Source organism: Elephas maximus, chromosome 1, assembly GCF_024166365.1.
Source record: "Elephas maximus indicus isolate mEleMax1 chromosome 1, mEleMax1 primary haplotype, whole genome shotgun sequence".
NCBI classification, from domain to species: Eukaryota; Metazoa; Chordata; class Mammalia; order Proboscidea; family Elephantidae; genus Elephas; species Elephas maximus.
The window spans coordinates 122,364,072-122,388,269 of record NC_064819.1 but is presented as its reverse complement, the minus strand read 5'-3'; the positions used below and the strand labels follow the sequence as shown (position 1 = coordinate 122,388,269).

Genomic DNA, 24,198 nt, shown 5'->3' with positions numbered 1-24,198 from the left:
TTTGGTGTGTAAAGTGGGTATTTCTTATTTAGAGATCAGTAATAGAAAAAATGATGTTTTATGATACATATAATGTATAATACTGTAATAAACAATATACTTGCACTTAAGATGTTTATGTGTGACATTTGAAAAAGAGAAAATATAAGAAACGTGCCTTTTATATTATACGTTAATCCCTTTTAATTTTATTTTCAGGGTAGCAAAACTCCGTGATGAAATTATGGCCTTAAGGAATGAATGTTCTTCAGTGTATAGTAAAGGACACCTGCTGACGACAGAACAGACGAAGCTTATGATATCAGGAATCACTCAAAGTTTAAACTCAGGATTTGCACAGACCTTAACCCCCAGTCTGACCTCAGGGCTGACCCAGAGTTTAACGCCTTCCCTGACGTCTTCTAGTGTGACTTCAGGCCTGTCCTCAGGCCTGACTTCCCGTCTGACTCCAGCCATCACTCCGGCTTATACACCTGGTTTCCCATCAGGGTTAGCTCCAAATTTGAGCTCAGGAGTAGAGACAAATTCATTGCAAACTCTCAAGTTGATGCAGATCCGAAAACCCCTTCTAAAGTCTTCTTTGCTGGATCAGAATTTAACAGAAGAGGAAGTCAACATGAAATTTGTTCAGGACCTTTTGAATTGGGTGGATGAGATGCAGGTAAAAGATATTTACTTTGCCTGATAGTTGCAGTCTTTATTGCCATCTATGTCTTTTTGAAGCCAGTATTTTGCTGTTTAAAGGTGCAGCTGGACCGTACTGAATGGGGATCAGATTTGCCAAGTGTTGAAAGCCATTTAGAAAACCATAAAAATGTTCACCGAGCTATTGAAGAATTTGAATCTAGCCTTAAAGAAGCTAAACTCAGTGAGGTATGTGAGTTTAAAATCTGCATACATTTTATTTTAGCTTACTATTGTTTTGCTTTGTAAACATCCTGTAACTCAACATTAGATACGTTAAGTGTGACTCAGAATTCCTTACAATTCTTAACCTTGTGGTCTTTTTACCCCATATTTTTTATAGATCCAAATGACAGCACCTCTTAAACTAACTTATGCAGAGAAGTTGCACAAATTAGAGAGTCAGTATGCAAAACTCCTGGTAAGTTTTTTAACCTTCTGTTTCCCTTATCTCTACTTGGCAAAGACATGATTCTTATAGTGATTTTCCTTATAAAGAATACATCCAGAAATCAAGAACGACACCTTGATACCCTCCATAATTTTGTAACTCGGGCAACTAATGAACTTATTTGGTTGAATGAAAAAGAAGAGGAGGAAGTTGCTTATGACTGGAGTGAAAGAAATACTAACATACCTCGGAAAAAAGATTACCATGCTGTAAGTACAGCCTTTGTAATTTGAATACTAAAGTTGTATTTCAGGTTTCGATCTTTTTCTCAGACGCTTCTTTTTTTCTTTCTTAAATTAGGAATTAATGAGAGAACTTGATCAAAAGGAAGAAAACATTAAGTCAGTTCAGGACATAGCAGAGCAGCTACTTCTGGAAAATCACCCAGCCCGGTTAACTATTGAGGTAAGTCAGAAAGTTTCCCAGTTGTGACTCTATATTGACATTTGATTATTACCCCTCAGATTTTTTTTATTGCTGATAAATAGAAAAATATGAACTGTGAAAGTTCTAGTATAATCTGGCTAATTTAAAAAGTAATATTTTTGGCAAATCATACTGATCGTTGCCTTCGGTTTTATTGCTTTCTAGTATGTCACCCATCACTTGGGATAAAGTTACCTTTGTCAGCTCCTGTGGTCGAGCAGTAGATATGTTATTGTAAAGAAAGAGGACAATGCTTTTACAAGCTTTGACATTTTACTTATTCCTGACTTTGTGACTTTTGGCAAATGAGATTATCTCACTAAACCTCATTTTTCTACCGAAAGTGGGGAAAATTGCTTCTAACCAATAGGGTTGTGGTGACAATGAAAAAAAAAAAAAACAATGCATGCCTACTACTTAATACGGTGCTTGGTACATAATATGCTCTTAAGAAGTATTAGTTGTTACTATTTTACTTAATAATTTTATTTATAACCTATTTAGTAGGTGTGTTGGGATAGTGCTCTGACAAAGCCTCATAGTGCAAAGTGCATATTTGAAATTTAAAAAAACCCCAAAAGCCAAACGTGTTGCCGTTGAATTGATACTGTCTCATGGTGACCCCATGTGTTACAGAGTAAAACTGCTCCATAGGGTTGATAGATTGCCAGAGGGAAAAATTAATCTCCGCTTGAAAGGTGACATGCTTTAAACTTATCACTTAGAGTTGAGGAAAGGGATCTGATAGTCTTTGTTCATGGGAGTCATCATGACACAAAAGATTAATAAAATTCTAGGCCTTACAAGGAAGAGTTTTGGGAATATTATGTTTGACCTTGTTTTGTATAACATATGGCTTTACATCATTATAAAATGCCACAAGCAAGTGTTAAAGACACACAAGAGTAAGGGAAGCACCAGGGAGAGAAAATTAGAATAATCAAGATCTGGAAAGACAAAAAAGAGAATATTTCTCAGGGTAGAGAGAGGAGAGCTTTAAGGAAATATGATTACAGGTTAAGAATTTTGATGGGAATGGAAAATTCAAATGTGAACCTGATTACTTTTATGTAGAAATGTTAGTAATTATAATTAAAAGCTTCCTGAGGGATAAAATTAAACCTTACTCATCTTTGTGATCGCCTTGGGCCTACCCAATATCTTGTGTGGATAAATGGATAATATTTAGTTAATTATCAATACTATTTCATATTTTATAACGAAAAAAGAAGCTAATCTAACAACACACAATAATACATCTTTTATTGCCAATTTACTCTAAGTAGCTTAATTTGAGAGAGCAGGTAATGTGAGCATGGTATGTTGCCAGATTTCCAGTGCCACGTTTTACATTCCATCCAGAAGGCCTGCCTGAACATAACACAACAGGAAGGAGTTTTTCCAAACCAAGGAGAAAATTTACAGGTCTCATTATGATAGTCATTGAAGCATATGAAACGCCCCCTGCTGGAAACCATTGAATTCCCATTAAATGTAAAATGGTGTTTTACATGTTTTTCTAATTTTTACAATATTTTGTGTACTCATGAATGATAAAGCTTTGTATTAAATAAAAATTCAAGCAAACAAATATTTTTGTAACAGAAATACATAGTAGATACCCAGAGTTACACTGATAGGGGAACATACACTCTCTTCTCTTACTCCCCCCATCCAGCAAAAACAACAAAATAAATAAATGTCTTTTCCTTCCTTGAAGGGCTTCTGGCCTAATTTTAGAATTAGAAACAAAGAGGAAAACTACACGATTATATATCTTTGTGTCAGAAGGTGTATTTTATGACATAGTAATATAAAAATGCAGAGAAAGGAAAGATGAAGGGAAGGTCTCATGAAGGAAAGTGTATTTGAGGATTCCACAAAGTAAGTGTAAGGGTTGGGATGGAATGGATTAAAGAGTTGGTTTTGTAAATGGGAGGGATTGCTTGCAGCCATTTCAAACTTTAAGTACATTCATTATGTGAAACTAGCCAGAGTTCGTGTATTTTAAGAAGAAATTTCAAGAAACTAGAAAATTAAAAAAAAATTGAAAGTCAAGCAAACTACTTTAAAAATTCATGTTTAAACTTTAAGACTGGCTTTGTGCAAGTGAGAATTCTTAGATTTCTGCTCTCATTTTCAAGTCTTATCCTTATGTTAAAACAGCTTTATCATCTTTTCTTTAAAAGCGCCAAGAGTATGGTTGTATGCATACCTCATGATTTCCCAGCCAGCTCTGATGGCTGTGTTTTATCTTTAAGGCCTACAGAGCGGCAATGCAGACGCAGTGGAGCTGGATCTTACAGCTATGCCAGTGTGTGGAGCAGCACATAAAAGAGAACACGGCGTATTTCGAGGTGTGTGAATCAAATTGCAACTTCAGTAGGTTATTTTGTGATGCCGAATGTCTTGCAGAGAATGTGTTCGTGGTTTAGTATTAAAATACAGAAACAAAATGTAATGTGGATATGAGATAAAACTGAAATGTTTTCTTTGTAGGATATGAGGGCTATTTCATGTTCCATAGGATACACTCACTGAAGCACTCAATTAAGGAAGACATACTCTAAAAACCCCTTAAAATGGCAGAAAATCTTTGCAGATGTGTTTGTTTTAAGGATATGTTTTCATATAGATAAGTCAGTCAACCAAATAAGCTCTTTTTTTGGTATTCTTCAGAAGTATTCTTAGAAGCTCATCTCTATTTAAAAATCATTTGTACCCTAAAGTAAAATAGGCCTTCAACGAAACACAGTATAGACATAAGCTTTGGACACTTAGTCCTAATTCATAATCACCCAGAGTTCAGGAGTCGCTGCTTGGTTCCGGGAAGGATGCGATTATTGTGTTATCTTGTCGTGCTTTTGCTCTGCTCTCACTTAGGAGGAACACACATGATGCCATAACACTTGAACTTGACAATGCTGTGCTTTACTGACATTTGAAGTACTTTAACCGCCAGGTTTTGTCTTTCCCTAGTTTTTCAGTGATGCCAAAGAAGCTACTGATTACTTACGAAATCTAAAAGATGCCATTCAGCGAAAGTACAGTTGTGATAGATCAAGCAGCATTCACAAGCTCGAAGACCTTGTTCAGGAATCCATGGTACTTGTACAGAAACCTGACATTTCATCAGTGAGGTGTACTAGTGATTAGACTAGTCTTTAACTACATTTGTATGTATACAGGACTTTATTCGTCCCTTTGCTATTTCCACTTCATTCAATCAAGCATTTAAATACTCAGTTTTTGTATTTTTGGTAACAAATACAACAAAAAATGTTTACATTTCCCTTGATGTTTTAAGTGGTCTTCTATTTTTTATGTTCATTGATTCATTCTTCAAATACTTGTTAAGCCCTTTCTATATGCCAGGTACTGTTTTAGGTGTTGGAGATATAGAACAAAACAGACAAGAATTCCTGTCCTTGTGGTGCTTACATGCTAGAAGGAGAAATAGACAATAAACATGATAAATAAGTAAAAAATGTATAGTATGTTAGATAGTTGTAGATGCTAAAGAGAAAACACGGGAAGAGGGAAGCGTGAGAGGCAAGTGGGGAGAAGTTAAAAGTTCAGACCGGTTAGTCAGGGAAGGCTTCTCTGACAAAATTCCGTTTGTATAAAGCCCTGAGGGAATGAAGGGTACAGGTCTTGTATGTTTTAAAATCCATCTTCTTTATTTCACAGGAAGAGAAAGAAGAACTTTTGCAGTATAAAAGCACAGTAGCAAGCCTGATGGGAAGAGCAAAAACAATAATTCAACTGAAGCCAAGGAATCCTGACTGTCCTCTCAAAACTTCTATTCCAATCAAAGCTATCTGTGACTACAGACAAATTGAGGTACCTGTAGCTCCTAGAAACAAACCAGTTTCTATCATTATTCGTGTATATATATATATATACACACACAGATTTAAATGGGATCATACTGTTTATTAGTGGTGAAAAGTTTTTCCACCTCAGAAAATAAAACACACGCACAGAAAATCCCAAGATTAGGTATGGAAAAAGATTAGTTAACAGTGACTTCATTTGGTTCTTCTGTTCTTCATTTGAAACCAGATAACTATTTTCAAAGATGACGAATGTGTTTTGGCAAATAACTCTCATCGCGCTAAATGGAAGGTCATTAGTCCTACTGGGAATGAGGCTATGGTCCCATCTGTGTGCTTCACAGTTCCTCCACCGAACAAAGAAGCAGTTGACTTTGCAAACAGGTTTGTATGCAGTAGCTAAAAGGATAAAGCTGGTTTTGGGTGGCTTTTTTAAGTGCTTGGCTACCAAGGTGATTCGGATGCACCCAGAGGTACATTGGAAGAAAGGCTTCGTGATCTACTTCTGAAAGATTGTAGCCATTGAAAACCCTACAGTTCTACTCAGACACAAATGGAGTCACCATGAGTCAGAGTTGACTTGATGGCAACTGGTTTTTAAGGTTAAAGAAACAATAAATACTTTGTCAAAGACCCACAGGACAAATATGATACATTGCAACATGTTTTTAGAGGGAGCGAAAATGCTTAATCTGTGTTTTCTTTTACATATTACAGAATTGAGCAACAGTATCAAAATGTCCTGACTCTCTGGCATGAGTCCCACATAAACATGAAGAGTGTAGTGTCCTGGCATTATCTCATCAATGAAATTGATAGAATTCGAGCTAGCAATGTGGCTTCAGTAAGTATGTGGCTACCTATCAACCCACTAGGGCACCTTGTTATGAGTGGATGTCTCACGGAGTTTGTGTCTGCTCTAGAAGAGGATGGAGCCCAGTAGATCCATGCAAATATTCATTCATTCAGTACATTTTTGTTATATGCCTACCGTATACAAGGCACTTGGTGAGAACTGAGGAAATCGTAGATCATGGATTTTATTCAGTGCTTACGTTCTGATAGGGAGACAAGATGTAGTATTTGATGTGCAGAGGTACAGTATGGTTTGGTTTCATCTATTGAATTTTATACACTTGATTTTCCTTGTCTTTTGAAGCCTAAAATTATTAATGTAAAAGAAAATTAATTTCCAATGATTCTTCTATTCATGATTTTTAGTATAAACTAATATATGCCATGAGACCAAATTGAGATCTGTCCCATGTAAACGTAAGCCTTAGTGACTGCAGTCACTTAACTACCTGGAACTTTGGTCTTCTGTAGATAAAGACAATGTTACCTGGTGAACATCAGCAAGTTCTGAGTAATCTCCAGTCTCGTTTTGAAGATTTCCTGGAAGATAGCCAGGAATCCCAAGTATTTTCAGGCTCAGATATAACACAACTGGAAAAGGAAGTTAATGTATGCAAGCAGTATTATCAAGAACTTCTTAAATCTGCCGAAAGAGGTAATGCTTGGGAATCCCTGTCTGTTTCTTCCCTTAGGTGTTTAGTACAGGCTACTTTGTACTGTGAGTGGGAACCTCAGCCTTAGGTTTCTTATGTCCCTTAGCCTGTGATACATAGACACAATTGCTGGAACATTAAATGCATGTTTGAGGTGGGAACATGCAAGGAAGGATTCTTCATTCCAAAATGATGAATTGATGAAAAGGTGTGCCATCGAATATCATGACATATAATGAATTCTTGCTGCATCTACATTTTCATCATTTTTGCTGTTTTGCAGTATAATGTTCAGCATGATGGTTCTTGGGTTTCATAAAACACTTAGTTATTTTCTGATGTATTAAACTTGAATTTTATACAGGGTTAAACAAAAGGTTTATCTAGTTACCTTTCATTAAATGTAAGTGTTTTTTTCTGAACTCTATTGATATTACTTAGAGACCAAAATTTTATTAACAATATTCTGTTTTTTAAAATCTTAAACATTAACACATTCTTGATCTACCTTTGATTTTTAAGGATTTCATATTTGATTTTTACAATTAATCAGCAACTAATAATGTTTACATCATTGGGAACACAAAGTAGAGCCATGCATAACTCTTTTTATATATCATAAATCAGAAATTAGTACTTTAAATGGCATTAGAGACATTTATTAACACTTCCTTAAATTGTAATATCCTTGATTTTAAGATTTATGTCATTAGGATGAATTTGCGATGATAATAGCTAAGGTAAATTTAGCTAACTATGTCTCCGTCGTAGAACTACCATATTAACCACGTGACCAAGAGCATCCAAAAGATAGAAAAGAAGATATTTTCTAGACATTATGTTTACTTTCACAGAGGAGCAAGAGGAATCAGTTTATAATCTCTACATCTCTGAAGTTCGGAACATTAGACTCAGATTAGAGAGCTGCGAAGATCGACTGATTGGACAGATCCGAACTCCGCTGGAAAGAGATGATTTGCACGAAAGCGTGTTCAGGATTACAGAGCAGGAGGTGAGGTTTATAAATGTGCTGGGAAAAAAATTAAGATAAATTGCTGTGTTAAAGATCTTAGGGGGTTCCCTGGGTGGCACCAATGCTTAGGCACTTGGCTACTAACCAAAGGGTTGATGGTTAGAGTCCACCCAGAGTTGCCTCAGAAGAAAGGCCTTTCAATATTCCAAAATATTACAGCCATTGAAAGCCCTATGGAGCACAGCTCTATTCTGAAACATGAGATCACTGTGAGATGGAATTGATTCAGTGGCAACTGGTTTGCCATTGTCAACTCCCATGACTTATTACATGTTCAGCTTTGCACAGTGGTCACTCTGGGAGGTCTGATTGTTTTTTGCCGATTCTAAGCAATGATTCTGTAATTCAGGTGTCTGCCTCTGACTCAGGTAAACACAGGAACTTGTACCCTCACACCTATTGTGATGGAGGCTATAATGGTTTCTCACAGTGGAAGTCATTATATGTTGATAACCAGCACTATTAGATATTTGGTTTTAAGGAGATGAATGGGCAGTTGAGGGAATTATTGATTAGAAAACTTAAACCCCATGCTTTGATAAAGAAAAGGCAAGAATATGTAGATTTTTATGTCAGTGATCATAATGTAAAATGTGTGTCTTTAAACTGTTTCAAGAAAGAGGCTCCATCTGGCATGTTAGCCTAATGTCTATGTTTTTCTTCATTTTATAGAAACTAAAGAAGGAGTTGGAGCGACTTAAAGATGATCTGGGAACAATCACAAACAAATGTGAGGAATTTTTCACTCAAGCGGCAACCTCTCCGTCAGTTCCCACCTTACGATCTGAGCTCAGTGTGGTCATTCAGAACATGAACCAAGTCTACTCCATGTCTTCCACCTACATAGATAAGTATGTAACTGCTGTTAACTTTTCAAAGACTCATTCTTACTAATATAAGCATTAAATTTTATTTTGCCTTGATAAGAAATATGCAAAGTGTTTGTATGGATTTATGATGCTTCTCAGTGCTGAAAGGGAATGTGCCTCAGACATTACGGCACAATGTGTTACTTTCCTACGCTTCACTTGTAGTTTTGGTAGGTCAGATGTTACAGCCTACAGAATTTTCCACTTAAGCGTGGACTAAACATAGTTTAAAAGAAGGCCATCTTATGTTAAAATCCTTTGCTAAATTCTGCTTGTGGGCAGAGTGTGGGTGGGGGGACATGTCTATTAAGAAGAGAGTGTTCCAAAATGAAGAACATGCTAATGTCATGTGACATAACGGTGATTTAGATGTAAGTGAATTATAGGAAAATAATAAATTTTACCTAATATGAGGCTATTGTTTAATCCCCTTTTTTCAGGTTGAAAACTGTTAATTTGGTGTTAAAAAAGACTCAAGCTGCCGAAGCCCTTGTAAAATTCTATGAAACTAAGCTGTGTGAAGAAGAAGCAGTTATAGCTGACAAGAATAATATTGAGAATCTAATAAGTACTTTAAAGGTTTGAGTCTTACTTTTGGTTATTTTTCAAGATCATATTGTAAAAGTGTTTTTCTAGCATGCAGCTCAGATCTTCAAATGTCAGGCATTAAATAGCTTACTTTCAGTGTGTTTATGTTTATTCTATTTCATATCTCTGTAATATCACAGTTTTTTGTAAGTATGTTTATGGAGAGTTCATTTTGAAGTTTGTACCTTTTGATGGTAGCTGTTTATAGTCAGTTGGTGTTGGCAGCAATAGGAGTTGAAGCGAACATTAAATTCATTTTAACAGATCCACTTACTAAAAGAGGTAGTTGTGTTAAGAAATCAAGACAGCAAGTAGAGGAGTTAATCTAAGAAAAGATAAAGGTAGGAAATTGTACTTGTCTATATTTATATTTCTACGCATAATGCACTGAGTAAAACTGTTGACTGCAAACCATTTGGGAATTCTCTCAGTGTTTCTTAGTGCATGTATTCATTTTTTTTAACAATGGGGTTTAGTAAATTAAAAAAAAATACTTTGCTTGACAAGGTAACATCACTTATAGAATCTATTTTATTTATTCTGAGGATATGCAAATTCTAGTAGGCCAAACTTTATAAAAAAGTCTTTTTCTAGATCAAAGTACAGTCAAATGTTAGTAATTTCATAAGATACAACTCAGTGTAATATTTTTATGAGAGATATTCTTTCCTTTATGTGAATTTTATACCAGCTATTTGGAAATAAGTGGTAAGCTTAGGTAAATAATGGGCTTAGCCAGTGATTGGTTGACATTTTTGTAACTTTTACCAATGACTGTATTTTAGCAATGGAGATCTGAAGTAGATGAAAAGAGAGAGGTATTCCATGCATTAGAGGATGAGTTGCAGAAAGCTAAAACCATCAGTGATGAAATGTTTAAAACATACAAAGAACGAGACCTTGATTTTGACTGGCACAAAGAAAAAGCAGATCAATTAGTGGAAAGATGGCAAAACGTTCATGTTCAGATTGACAACAGGTTAGTATACTTTTCGTGCAGTTTGAGCACAGATTCAATCTCTGTCTGTGTATACAGGGTAAAAGCTGATTTTTTGTTTTTACTTCCATAGTTAATTGTGTTAATTTTAAGAGCTCTACCTAATTATATTTCTTTCTCACATGGTGGTCTTCAGCAAGACATTCAACTTCAAAATGCATATTTTTCAATTCTGTGTTAGTAAAACTATGGATCTATTCTAGCATTTGTATAGTTAGACTATTTGCTTTTTTGGAAGGAAAAATAATGTAATTAATTATTACTAACTTAATATTCAGATAACTGTGAGTAAGATCACAGGTCATGCATTTATAGGGCTGTCTGTAACAATCTATACTATACATGAGAAATACAAAGAAATTGATGTTCATTTTAATTGAAAATGAAAGAAAGTAAAAATTATCCACCCAGAGATTAAAACAAAAAGTGAAAAAGAAATGGGGTAGTTTTAGGGCTCATCTGAAAAGAAGTAGAATAATGTTCTTTCTCATTTTCATGTTTATGTTAATAAAAATAGGAGCCCTGGTGACACAGTGGTTAAAGTGCTTGGCTGCTAACCACAAGGTCAGCAGTTTGAACCTACCAGCCACTCCGTGGGAGGACAATGTAGCAGCCTGCTTCCATAAATACTTACAGCCTTGGAAACCCTATGGGGTGGTTCTACTCTGTCCTATAGGGTCACTACGAGTCAGAATTGACTCAGTGGCAGTGGTGGGTGGGTTAATAAAAATAAAATTCTCTGATATTGTGCCATTTTTGAGAAGTAAAATTAAGTTTAAATATATATTTTCTCATCTTTGTAAAATACATGATAAATAAGTTTAATCTGTCAGTTTTAAAATCATAGAAACTGAGGTATTCAACCACAGCTCATGAGTTCACTGAACTACTTTGTCATTATTTCTAGTTGAACTTTGATTTGATGCAAGCCTTGGCTATTCAGGACATGTTGACTAGTAATAATTAAGGTTAAGTTTCCAGTTTTCCTGCTTTTTAGCTTTAGGCTCTTAAACTTGTCCCTAGAATAATCAATACCACTAACTTGCACAACTTGGATCCAAGGCAAAATGTTTATATTCAACCCATTGTCAATATGGAACAACTTTGAATTCTTTATACATACTCCTCTTGCTGTGATTGTTGCATTGTAGTACAGTTGTTTTGTCTCTTCTTTCTTCTCTTTACTTTCCACCCTCCTATTGGCTATTGTTGGAAATAATGATTATTCTTTTATTATTCTCTTAGGTTACGAGACTTAGAAGGCATTGGCAAATCTCTGAAGTACTACAGAGATACCTATCACCCTTTAGATGACTGGATCCAGCATGTTGAAACTACTCAGAGAAAGATTCAGGAAAATCAGCCTGAGAACAGTAAAGCCCTGGCCACACAGCTCAATCAACAGAAGGTAGGTAACAACAGTTCCTTGTATAACGTTGTATCTGCACTTGGTCAGTCATGAGCCCTAGATTTGTTAATGATTCCTTTCCTGTGTTAAGAGAAGGAGTCCACAATTACGTGGATAAAGATGGGGCTTAAATCACAAATATTAAAATCCCACAACCCAAATCTACATAATCACTTACTTTGATTTCTTAGAAGTTATTTTTGAAAGCATAAGGAATAAGGAACAATTTTCAAATTCCTAACGATCATTTAATCATAAGTATGAAAATCTCTTTGATACTTTACTGTCTATAATAGTTTTGTGGGACCCTAAATAAATAAAAATGGATAGTAGTAGACAATTAGACAGCCACATCTGGCAGAGCCGAATGCCTCGAGATTCGTATTCCACCTTTAGGGGCCAGGAAGTTCTAGCCCTGTTTTGATCAGGAGTTGATGGAGGGCCAAGGACTTCAAGTCTGCTTTTGGATAATTACTATGGAGTGTGATAATTTCTGCTTTGGAAGCCCCGTGAGACTAGCTTAATCTGGAAGTTTGTCATTCACCAGTAAGGCAAATAAAATAATAAGTTCACAGGACCAAGAAGCTGTACTATTAAATGATGTGGATATTTCTTAGCTCCTTAGCATCTCAAGTAGGTAGTAGAATAGCATAGAATTCTGTGTCCTTTTTCTTCTAAACTGTGTATATTTATAGATGCTGGTGTCTGAAATAGAAATGAAACAGAGCAAAATGGATGAGTGTCAAAAATACGCAGAACAGTACTCATCTACAGTGAAGGTAAGAAGATTGGAGCATTGTATTAAATTTAACATTCAGGTATTTGGTTCTACAGTATACTTTTAAAGCATTTACAAGTCTTCTTATCTCTGTGATCAGAAGTAAAAAGAGAGAATCCTCATTTGAACCTTCTTTGATATTTAATCTATAATTCTATGTCAAATCTGAGTCATGTGGCAGCCCTTGGTTCATTCATTGATTCACCCTCTCCTTATTCTCCCTACTCATACCCTCACTGTCCAGAATAAATACATAGTTCTGAAATTGATCTCCATTCATTTTTTTTCCTTCTTAACATTGCTAGAATATTCCCTGGAAGAACTTCTGATTTCTAACTTACGGAACATTTCTCGTGCTCTTTACACTCATTGTTAATGACTTCTCAGCTTTAGCCACAGTCCCATTGTCTAGCTAGGGGGAAGGGGAAAGGGAGGCTGACTATAATTAGGAAGTTGTAAGAAAATGTTTCCATGAACTTCCAAATAGACTTGGAAACTTTTCTGACCACTCTCAACATTTCTGATTTTATCACCACCTTGGAAACATCTCCAGGTTGGGGTAGATTCCTAAAATGTAGTTTTGTAATATTTTCTGTATATAAAGTTTTTCAGTGAAATTCGGCTAAGCTTTAATTCTCTGCATTGAATCACTATATAGAACCAAATTTTAGCACTTTGCTTGAATTAATTTAATCTTATTGACTGCTTTATACAGGACTATGAATTACAAACAATGACCTACCGAGCCATGGTAGATTCACAACAAAAGTCTCCAGTGAAGCGCCGAAGAATGCAGAGCTCAGCAGATCTCATTATTCAAGAGGTAATAAAAGTATGAGAGAGAGAGAGATAGGGAGAAGAGGAGGGGATGGAGATGGAAAGAGGGGGATAAGGAGGGAAAAAACCCTTTTACAATTTTTATTCAAAATCAGGTATTAATCGCAGAGCAAAATCTGTGTACTTTCTGATTAAACTTAGAAGATATTTGTCATTTAATGTGGTTTGCACAACGGTAATAAACTCATTCCTCTCCAGTTACCATTTGTAATTGGAGAGTTGTGTGCTTTACTGTCTCAAAGCCTAGTTAATATTGTAATTATTACTCAAAATTCATTTAACTCATTGAGACAACTAGAAATTATGTTTTTATTATCATTTTTTTTGCTTGTAGTTCATGGACCTAAGGACCCGGTACACTGCTCTGGTTACCCTCATGACACAATATATTAAATTTGCTGGTGATTCATTGAAGAGGCTGGAAGAGGAGGAGGTAACCATTAACTATGAACAGCTAACTAAAAAAGGAACTAAATAGAAGCAGAAACTACAGTATGGCTTGGGAAATTAAAAAAAAAAATGTCATGCTAAATTTACATTACTGATAGGCAAACAGAAACCCTGGTGCATAGTGGTTAAGGCCTATGGCTGTTAACCAAAAAGGTCGGCAGTTTGAATCCACCAGGCACTCCTTGGGAACCGTATGGGGCAGTTCTACTCTGTCCTGTAGGGTCGCTATGAGTCGCAATCGACTGGACGGCAGTGGGTTCAGGATATGCAAATGATTCTTAATTATAAAATTACAATGAGAAAAGAATGGAATCCAGGTTGTTGTTATTTTATTTTTAGGATTCTCTCAAAAAGAAAAAATTCATTTTAACTTTAGCACTCTAATATGCTAGATAGGGCTAATGTCTTAATTAAATGATTTTATTTAAATCATAGAATGTTGGCAGAACTTATTAAAACTTTCGGTGTTTTTGAAGCATAAGTTATAGTGAATGCTATCGCAGTGTCTCCAGAAATATTACAAAAGACATGTGTTTTATGCATTTTTAAATTCATTGACATCTTCGAAGAACTGAAGCATAAAGCAATTGATTTAGAAGTAGCAGGTGTTTGTATAGAACAATGCTACTTTTTGAGAATTATGGAATAGTATCTTTTTTGGGGATTAGTTTTTATTTTTGCCAAAAAGATATCGTGTGTAAGATGAAATCCCCCTTAGTGACCATTCTAATTTGGAGAACTTCCACTGCCTTAGTTTTGCATTTTAAAATTATACTGTGAAATAGGAATAGTTAGGAGTTACTTATAAAAATACATTGTCATCAAAGGCTAGTGTATTTAATCTTAAAGGTATTATACTATGCTTTTCCCTTGAAATCCTTTCTACCCCCTAACCTCACAACAGACAAAAATAGTACGCTGAATTCTAAAGTAAGTAAATGATGGGGCATTAGCCATTTTAAGTTGGAATATTGTTGAAGTTGTGAAGGTGATTATACTTATTATACTCCACTTATATAGTGAACGAACCAAAACAGTAGCAAATTTTTAATACATCTTACTTTCCTAGTTTCTAAAAATGTGACTGCTTTGGCAAACTATTTTTGTCTGTTCAGAGTTAACATTTTCCTGCAACTAAGCACTAACATAGCTAATTGCGGGACTTTATAATCAGCTTCCTTTGTGCTCATAAAGGAAGAGAACCAGACTATTTGTGGCTGTTCTAATAATTGGCATGCTTCTTGCTTATGAAGGAACACTTTTTTTTTTTTAACATTTTTTATATTTAGTGATTGATGTAAAATGTGTTAATTTAAATCTCTTCCCTTTGGTTATAGTATGTATATGATTGTACATATATGAGCCCCTTTGCTCAATTTATCTGATGAGGCCAAATACCAAAAGTTGATAGAACCAAAAGATATTTCAGGAGACCTAAGACATATATAAATTATGATTTTCTTTCTTTTAAATGTCAAAAATTTATAGTGAATTAAAAATCATGGAAGTGTAGTTTTTGAAAGGACATGCAAAGAAATAACAAACCCACTGCCATCGAGTCGATTCCGACTCATAGCAACCCTATAGGACAGAGTAGAACTGCCCCATAGAGTTTCTAAGGAGCGCCTGGTAGATTTGAACTGTTGACCTCTATGGTTAGCAGCTGTAGGATTTAACCACTATGCCCCCAGGGTTTCCATGCAAAGAAATAGATTTTTAAAATTAGATTAAAAAATAGATCAAGAAATAAAATAAGAAAACATTCCAGATTAAAAATTTACCACTTAAGGATCAAATGAATGGAATGTCTTATAAAAGATATGTAGGTCAGCCTTCTGACTTAGAAGAGTAGTTTTTCTGGTACTGAATCTGGGCAGATGCTCTGTGAGAAACCTTGGATGGAAAGCAGAATTTTCATAATAAACATGAGAAATCACAGAAAGATACAAGTTAAATTCAAAAGGTAAAACCAAATTGGTTTAGAGAAATGTTAGTAGAGAATGTTAATTGATGTTAGAAGTAATAAAGAGATTCTCTAGTCTATACTGAGAATAAAATGTATTAAATATTAATTGCAGAGATTAAAGGGGACAGTATGTTTCTTTGGGGAACATTTAGAGAGAACGTGGAGAAGTTGCTCCTATGTGAATAAGTTTGAGATCTACAGGAAAGCAAATCAAGCAGCAGGACTAAATTATTTCCAATATTTCTTGTAGTATTTTCTAAAAAATTCAAAGTTATCCAGACAATGTACAATTATTAATAAATCACTAAAATAACTCTGAGTAGCTGAGGATTCAAAAAGAGAAAGTTGTCTCTGTGGAATATGTATATATATTTAACCTCAGAACATGACCAGGAAAAAATAAAGGTTCAAAACTTCTAAAGAAAGCTAAGTTTTAATGGAGCCTTGATAAGGAACTGAGATATAAGACCCTCTTAGAAATCATCTACTTGTAGAATATTTAAAACTTGATATTCAAACAGGTAAAATGCTTCAGTGTCACTCAGAGTTGTTCCTGCTAATAAAATAAATAGGGATTGTGATGAGATTTGTTTCTGTATGAATTCTTGGTAAAAAACCATATTTAGGTTAGCAAAGAGAACAGCTGAAATTCTTATAAAACTTACTGGAGATCAAGCAGTTAGAGGAAGCTAAAGAAGATGTCCGATCTATAATATAAATTAAGTTCTTAAAATTCTACAAATCTTCTCAATGAAAAAAATCTACTTTCTAGAATAATTTCTCTACTTCCATTTAAATTGTTTTTAATTGTAATGATTTGGAGTTGATCACATAAAACTAACAACATTATGATATTAATAAAGAAAAATTAAATTATGATTAAAAACTAACCATGATCACCTAGTTCTGTAGCCAAGGTAATGTATATTCCTCCCAGCTGACACTGATTCTCTATCATCAATAGAGTAAAAAAACATTTTCTTTATTTCGTTCTGTACACTGGGGCTGAGTCCCTAAGTATATTTAATTAAGCATTTCTATTTAACACATATCTTTATTTATGGAGTATCTAAAGGCACTTGTCAAGGTGGATTCATAGGAGGCATGTGATTAACAACAACAACAACAAAATCTGTGAGTATATGCAAGAAGCACATCTTTTCTAAAACACCAGGGACTGAGCTGCCTTTGCATTAGCAATTCTGGTTATTAAAATTGTCGTGATATGGCAACTACAAGCAAGTAAGGAAGTTGACTTTAGAAGTACAAGTTTTCACACAAATTTTCTTCTATGTTAAGTATTATTCTCTGATTTGGCTCCCTGTTCCAAAGTTCTGTATTTTGTTTCTATAACCATAAAACCAACCCATTGCCTTTGAGTCAATTCTAACTCACAGTGACCCTAAAGGACAGAGTAGAACTGCCCCATAGGGTTTCCATGGAGCGTCTGGTGGATTCAAACTGTTGACCTTTTGGTTAGCAGCCGTAGCTCTTAACCACTATGCAACCAACCATAAAACAGTGGAGCATAAATATCATCCGGAATTTCATTGGGCCAGATACTGAAAACTAAATTCTTTAGTGTCACGTGGTTCCTGTATGTCGTATAATCTTCTTGGCTTGTAGAGCTAAGTGGCGCATGAGAGTAGAAAGAGCAACATTGTGAGAGTTTTACTTCCTGCTTTTTCACTAACTCATTGCATGAGTTTGCACCTCAATTTTTTCATCTGTAAAAGGCAGGGGTCATGCTACATATTTGGTAAGGCCTCTTCTTGCTGTAGAATCCTCAGCTTGCTAATTTTTTAAATAAAATTATTCCCAAGAGACAGAAAAAGATTCTTCAGCTCCAAAAGCCTGTCTTGAAGCGTTTTTTGTCTTCTACTGCTGACTTTCTGAAGCTTCCTCTCAGAAGAAGGTGGTGGTGTCGGTGTTGGTGCTAGTGCTTGTTCTGCATTTGGGTTCACTTGGTTTTATAAGTACTGTTGTGAACATTGCATCAGATTTTGTAAGATGAATTTGAATAGAACAGGTTTGACACTTTCAAAACATCTCTTGTAGATTAAAAGGTGTAAGGAGTCTTCTGAACACGGGGCATACTCAGATCTGCTTCAGCGTCAGAAGGCAACAATGGTTGAGAATAGCAAACTTACAGGAAAGATCAGTGAATTGGAAAAAATGATAGCTGAACTAAAGAAACAAAAGTCCCGAGTAGAGGAAGAACTCCCGAAGGTCAAGGAGGCTGCAGAAAATGAATTGAGAAAGCAGCAGAGGAATGTAGAAGATATTGCTCTGCAGAAAATGAGAGCTGAAAGCGAAGCCAAGAAGTATCGCAGGGAACTTGAGACCATCGTGAGAGAGAAGGAGGCTGCAGAACGGGAGCTGGAGCGGGTGAGGCAGCTCACATTAGAGGCCGAGGTCAAAAGAGCGGCTGTGGAAGAAAACCTCCTTAATTTCCGAAATCAGTTACAGGAAAACAGTTATACAAGGAGAACCCTGGAAGATCATCTTAAAAGGAAAGACTCAAGCCTCAATGACTTGGAGCAACAAAAAAATAAGTTAATAGATGAATTAAAAAGAAAGAAAGACAACGAGGAAGAACTCCTGAAGCTGATAAAGCAGATGGAAAAAGACCTTGCATTTCAAAAACAGATAGCAGAGAAACAGTTGAAAGAAAAGCAGAAAATTGAATTGGAAGCAAGAAGAAAAATAACTGAAATCCAGTATTCACGTAGAGAAAATGCACTGCCACCTTGCGCAGGTCTTCAGACAGAACATGACAAACATAAAGCAGAACTCAGACTGCAGGTAGATGAACTAATGGTCGCCAACAGAAAGGCTGAAAAAGACGTACGAGAACTGAAGTATGAACTTAATGCCCTCCAGCTTGAGAAGACGTCATCTGAGGAACAGGCTCGTTTGCTAAAAGAAAAACTGGATGAAACCAATAATACACTAAAGTGCCTTAAATTGGAGTTGGAAAGGAAGGATCAGGTAGAGCAGGGGTATTCGCAGCAGCTCAGAGAACTTGGTAGACAGTTGAATCAAACCACAGATAAAGCTGAAGAGGTCCTGCAAGAAGCTAATGATCTTAAGAAAATAAAGCACAATTATCAGGTCGAATTAGAGTCTCTCCATAAGGAAAAAGGTAAACTAGAAAGAGAAGTAGACAGAATCACTAGGACACATGCCATCGCTGAGAGGAATATTCAGCATTTAAATTCACAAATCAGTTCTTTCCAGAATGAGAAGGAATTTCCTAATGAAAGAGCACGATTCTGCCGGAGAAAATCGGATCACCTAAAAGAACAGTTTGAGAAAAGCCATGAGCAGTTGCTTCAGAATATTAAAGCTGAAAAAGAAAACAGTGATAAAATCCAAAAGCTTAATGAAGAATTGGAGAAAAGCAATGAGTGTGCAGAAATGCTGAAACAAAAAGTGGACGAGCTGACTAGGCAGAATAATGAAACCAAATTAATGATGCAGAGAATTCAGGCTGAATCAGAGAATGTGGTTTTAGAGAAGCAAGCTATCCAGCAAAGATGTGAAACGCTGAAAATTCAGGCAGATGGTTTTAAACAGCAGCTACGCAACACAAATGAACACTTGCATAAACAGACAAAAACAGAGCAGGATTTCCATAGGAAAATTAAGTGCCTAGAAGATGACCTGGCCAAAAGTCAAAATTTAGTTAGTGAATTTAAGCAAAAGTGTGACCAGCAGAACATTATCATCCAGAATACTGAGAAAGAGGTTAGGAATCTGAATGCCGAGCTGAATGCTTCCAAAGAGGAAAAGCGGCTGGGAGAGCAGAAGGTACAGTTACAGGAAGCTCAGGTGCTAGAGTTAAATAACAGGCTGAAAAGGGTACAAAACGAGCTGCACCTGAAGACCATCGAGGAGCAGATGACACACAGAAAGATGGTTATGTTTCAGGAAGAAGCTGGTAAATTCAAACACTCAGCAGAGGAGTTCCGGAAAAAGATGGAAAAATTAATGGACTCCAAGGTTATCACTGAAAATGACATTTCAGGCATTAAACTTGACTTCGTGTCTCTTCAGCAGGAAAACTGCAGAGCTCAAGAGAATGCTAAGGTTTGTGAAACAAATATTAAAGAACTTGAAAGACAACTTCAACAGTATCGTGAGCAAATACCAAAAGGGCAGAACGTGGAAGCAAATCATTACCAAAAATGTCAGAAACTTGAGGGTGAGCTGATAGCTCAGAAACATGAAGTTGAAAACCTGAAGCAAAAAATGGATCAACAGATAAAGGAGCACGAACATCAGTTGGTTTTACTCCAGTGTGAAATTCAAAAAAAGAACACAGCCAAAGACTGTAGCTTCAAACCAGAGTCTGAGATGACAGTGAAGGAGTGCCAACACTCTGGAGAGCTCCCCTCTAGGAACACGGGGCAACTTCATGCAGGGGCCAGATCGCCTCTGTTGAGATGGACTCAAGAACCACAGCAATTGGAAGAAAAATGGCAACATCGGGTAGTTGAACAAATACCAAAAGAAGTCCAGAAAAACCAGCAGCAGTGTTACTCTGAGTATTTTTCTCAAATAAGCACCGAATTACAGATAACTTTTGATGAGACAAATCCTATTACAAGACTGTCAGAAATAGAGACGATAAGAGATCAAGCCCTGCACGATTCCAGAGCACCTGTTAGGTATCAAGATGACAAATGTGAAATGGAATTGGTGAAGCTTTTGACACCCTTAGAGGTATACTATGTGTTCCGAGACCTTATCAGCTACTTCATGTCAAGTTTCTTCTTTTCTTTCCTAGAGTAATTCTTTTTTTTTTTTTTAATCTGTCTTGAGGGTGTCTGGCTATAATTCTGACAAGAAAAGAAAACTGTAATTTCTTTCAGCATCTGGAATCTTTATTATAAATTATTATTCTTTAACTTTTAAATGTTTGAGATTAAACGCACAGATGTAATAGATGTTCTTTTATACCCGTTGGAATTTATATTTATAAAAACATGACCATAAAAATAGCTAGAAGAACCAAGCAGTTAACTTTAATTTCTAATATGTTCTGTGGCTAAATTTCATCTCAGCCTTTTTAAAATACACCATTTTAATACTTATGTTACCTAAAGTAAACTGCAGACTCTCAAATCGTATTACTTATTTCTAAACTCTCCTAGGTTTGAATTTTTTCTTCTCTTATATCATCTCTGTTATTATAGGGATTATGCTTGAATTGAGAATGTGTAAAGTGACAGTGTTCTTTAGGTGACTTTTAATGTCTTATAAATTCCCATTACAGATAGCTAAGAACAAGCAGTATGATATGCATGCGGAAGTCACAACATTAAAACAAGAAAAAAAACCAGTTCTCAGTGCTGAAGAATGGATGCTTGATGAGTCCAGAGCATCTGGTGGAGTCAAGAGAGATTTTCTTAAGAAAAGCTTAGAACCAGAGACTTTCCAGAACTTTGATGGAGATCATGCATGTTCAGTTAGGGATGATGAATTTAAATTTCAAGGGCTCCGGTGCACCGTGACTGCCAGGCAGTTGGTTGAAGCTAAGCTTTTGGACATGAGAACGATTGAGCAGTTGCGACTTGGTCTTAAGACTGTTGAAGAAGTTCAGAAAACTCTTAGCAAGTTTTTGATGAAAGCCACCTCAATTGCAGGGCTTTACCTAGAATCCACCAAAGAAAAGGTTTCATTTACCTCAGCAGCCAAGAAATTCATAATAGACAAAATGATGGCATTAGCATTTTTAGAAGCTCAGGCTGCAACAGGTTTTATAATTGACCCCGTTTCAGGTCAGACATACTCTGTTGAAGATGCAGTCCTTAAAGGAATTGTTGACCCTGAATTCAAAATTAGACTCCTTGAGGCAGAGAAAGCAGTCCTGGGATATTCATATTCTTCTAAGACACTGTCAGTGTTTCAAGCTATGGAAAATAGAATGCTTGACAGACAAAAAGGTAAACATATCTTGGAGGCCCAGATTGCCAGTGGGGGCATCATTGACCCTGTGAGAGGCATCCGCGTTCCTCCAGAAATCGCTCTGCAGCAAGGCTTGTTAAACAATGCCATTTTACAATTTTTACACGAGCCATCGAGCAATACAAGAGTGTTTCCTAATCCTAATAACAAGCAAGCTCTGTATTACTCAGAATTACTGCGAATGTGTGTATTTGATGTAGATTGCCAGTGCTTTCTGTTGCCATTTGGGGAGAGGAACATTTCCAATCTCAGTGTACAGAAAACACACAAAATTTCTGTAGTAGACATTAAAACAGGAGCAGAACTTACCGCATATGAGGCTTTCCAGAGAAACCTAATAGAAAAGAGTACATACCTTGAGCTTTCAGGGCAGCAATATCAGTGGAAGGAAGCCACATTTTTTGAGTCCTATGGGCATCCCTCTCATATGCTGACTGATTCTAAAACAGGATTACAGTTCAATATTAATGAGGCTATAGAGCAGGGAACAGTTGACAAAGCCGTGGTCAAAAAGTATCAGGAAGGCCTCATCACACTTACAGAACTTGCTGATTCTTTGATGAGCCGGTTAGTTCCCAAGAAGGATTTGCACAGTCCTATTGCAGGGTATTGGCTGACTGCTAGTGGGGAGAGGATCTCTGTACTAAAGGCCTCCCGTAGAAATTTGGTGGACCGGATTACTGCTCTCAGATGCCTTGAAGCCCAAGTCAGTACAGGGGGAATAATTGATCCTCTTACTGGCAAAAAATATCGGGTGGCCGAAGCTTTGCATAAAGGCCTGGTTGATGAGGGGTTTGCCCAGCAGCTGCGACAGTGTGAATTAGTAATCACAGGGATTGGCCATCCAGTCACTAACAAAGTGATGTCCGTGGTGGAAGCTGTGAATGCAAATATCATAAGCAAGGATATGGGAATCCGATGTTTGGAATTTCAGTACTTGACGGGCGGTTTGATAGAGCCACAGGTTCACTCCCGGTTGTCAATTGAAGAGGCTCTCCAAATAGGTATTATAGATGTCCTCATTGCTATGCAACTCAAAGATCAAAAGTCATATGCCAGAAATATAATATGTCCTCAAACAAAGAGAAAATTGACCTATAAAGAAGCCTTAGAGAAAGCTGATTTTGATTTCCACACAGGGCTTAAACTGTTAGAAGTGTCTGAACCCTTGATGACAGGAATTTCTAGCCTCTACTATTCTTCATAATAGGACAGCTATCCTACTGTTCAAACAACTTTGTGCAGGGGCGATGTTGTCTAGTTATGCAGCCTGTCCAAAGTATGATTGTGTTGATTAACTGCGTGTTCTAGTCATTGTGTAACATCCTAGAAATACTATTTCTTTCTTGAGGGTAGGAAATCACTGACTGCTACAAAGAGAAATAATTTTTTAATTAAAAATGGCAAAGATTACTCTAAAAATGGTTCTATTTAGCTTTGAGATTAGTTTTTTAATGCTGTCTACACTAGAAGGCTTTACCTGGAGTATGGAATAAGATTGATGAGCTCTACCAAATTCACTGCATCATTTTTTGAGAATTCTGTCCATCCCTGAGTAGATCCAGCCTGATATTAAAACAAACAAACAAAAAACCCATTGCTGTTCAGTTGATTCCGACTCATAGTGACCCTATAGGACAGAGTAGAACTGTCCCATAGGGTTTCCAAGGAGCGGCTGGTGGATTTGAACTGCTGACCTTTTTCTTAGCAGCCCAGCTCTTAACCACTGCACCTTCAAATGCTACATTGTTCACACTGAAAGAGGATTTCGAAAACACTGTGGAATCAAAGAGAAAGATCTCAGTTTGTTCCCACCTTCATAAGTCTATGGTGTTTCAGATTGCCTTGAAAAATGGAAAAGTTTTGAGTCTTTCTGTATATAGTGAACCTCTTTACGTATTAAAATGTGTACTCTCATTTCTCATTTCTACTTAAGACTTTGAAATTAAAAGCTAACACTATGAATGTATTGTGTGCTGGAGGAGGGGGAAGGATTTTTTTTTCCACTCTATGTAATTTGTATATGTGTGTAGACATTCTTTATTCCTTCAGCTATGCATTGATAATTTTTTCAAGACAATCATGATTGTAATGCTAATGCAAAGGCAGCAATTCACAGATCTTCTCGTGCTTCATGAATAAAGTTGAGTTTTTTTTACTGGTCGTATTGATGGAACAGCTGGGAGGTTAGACTGATCATTAAGGAATGTCACAGCTTTCTTTGCCAACACAAACATTTTGGAAGTACATCTGCTATGTGACGTGATACACATGGTTAAGTGAATGAATAAAATGTCTCAGTAACCTGCGTGATGAAAAGAACATGTTTACATTCTTGTTTTCGCTGGAGAAATCAGTTTACTATTTGGTCATTTACTGGAATATATCTTTTTT

At 36.2% G+C, this 24,198-nt stretch overlaps 1 protein-coding gene across 18 annotated transcripts in view; it reads left to right on the top strand.

Moving 5' to 3' along the window:
• The window catches only part of DST (dystonin), a 490,994-nt gene that overhangs the window by 320,427 nt on the left and 146,369 nt on the right, over nucleotides 1–24,198 (top strand). For 17 of the 18 annotated variants that reach the window (XM_049894718.1, XM_049894699.1, XM_049894708.1 and 14 more), the window contains 19 exons: nucleotides 199–661; nucleotides 745–873; nucleotides 1,028–1,105; nucleotides 1,183–1,344; nucleotides 1,436–1,540; nucleotides 3,823–3,918; nucleotides 4,541–4,666; nucleotides 5,252–5,404; nucleotides 5,627–5,781; nucleotides 6,115–6,241; nucleotides 6,724–6,907; nucleotides 7,760–7,917; nucleotides 8,611–8,789; nucleotides 9,248–9,386; nucleotides 10,181–10,374; nucleotides 11,638–11,800; nucleotides 12,496–12,579; nucleotides 13,294–13,401; nucleotides 13,750–13,848. In XM_049894718.1, the coding sequence (XP_049750675.1) occupies nucleotides 199–661; nucleotides 745–873; nucleotides 1,028–1,105; nucleotides 1,183–1,344; nucleotides 1,436–1,540; nucleotides 3,823–3,918; nucleotides 4,541–4,666; nucleotides 5,252–5,404; nucleotides 5,627–5,781; nucleotides 6,115–6,241; nucleotides 6,724–6,907; nucleotides 7,760–7,917; nucleotides 8,611–8,789; nucleotides 9,248–9,386; nucleotides 10,181–10,374; nucleotides 11,638–11,800; nucleotides 12,496–12,579; nucleotides 13,294–13,401; nucleotides 13,750–13,848 (2,902 nt within the window). Of the gene's footprint in view, nucleotides 1–198; nucleotides 662–744; nucleotides 874–1,027; nucleotides 1,106–1,182; nucleotides 1,345–1,435; nucleotides 1,541–3,822; nucleotides 3,919–4,540; nucleotides 4,667–5,251; nucleotides 5,405–5,626; nucleotides 5,782–6,114; nucleotides 6,242–6,723; nucleotides 6,908–7,759; nucleotides 7,918–8,610; nucleotides 8,790–9,247; nucleotides 9,387–10,180; nucleotides 10,375–11,637; nucleotides 11,801–12,495; nucleotides 12,580–13,293; nucleotides 13,402–13,749; nucleotides 13,849–17,889; nucleotides 20,560–21,112; nucleotides 24,196–24,198 lie in introns of those variants that run through there. The other variant, XM_049894810.1, reaches the window with a different exon arrangement.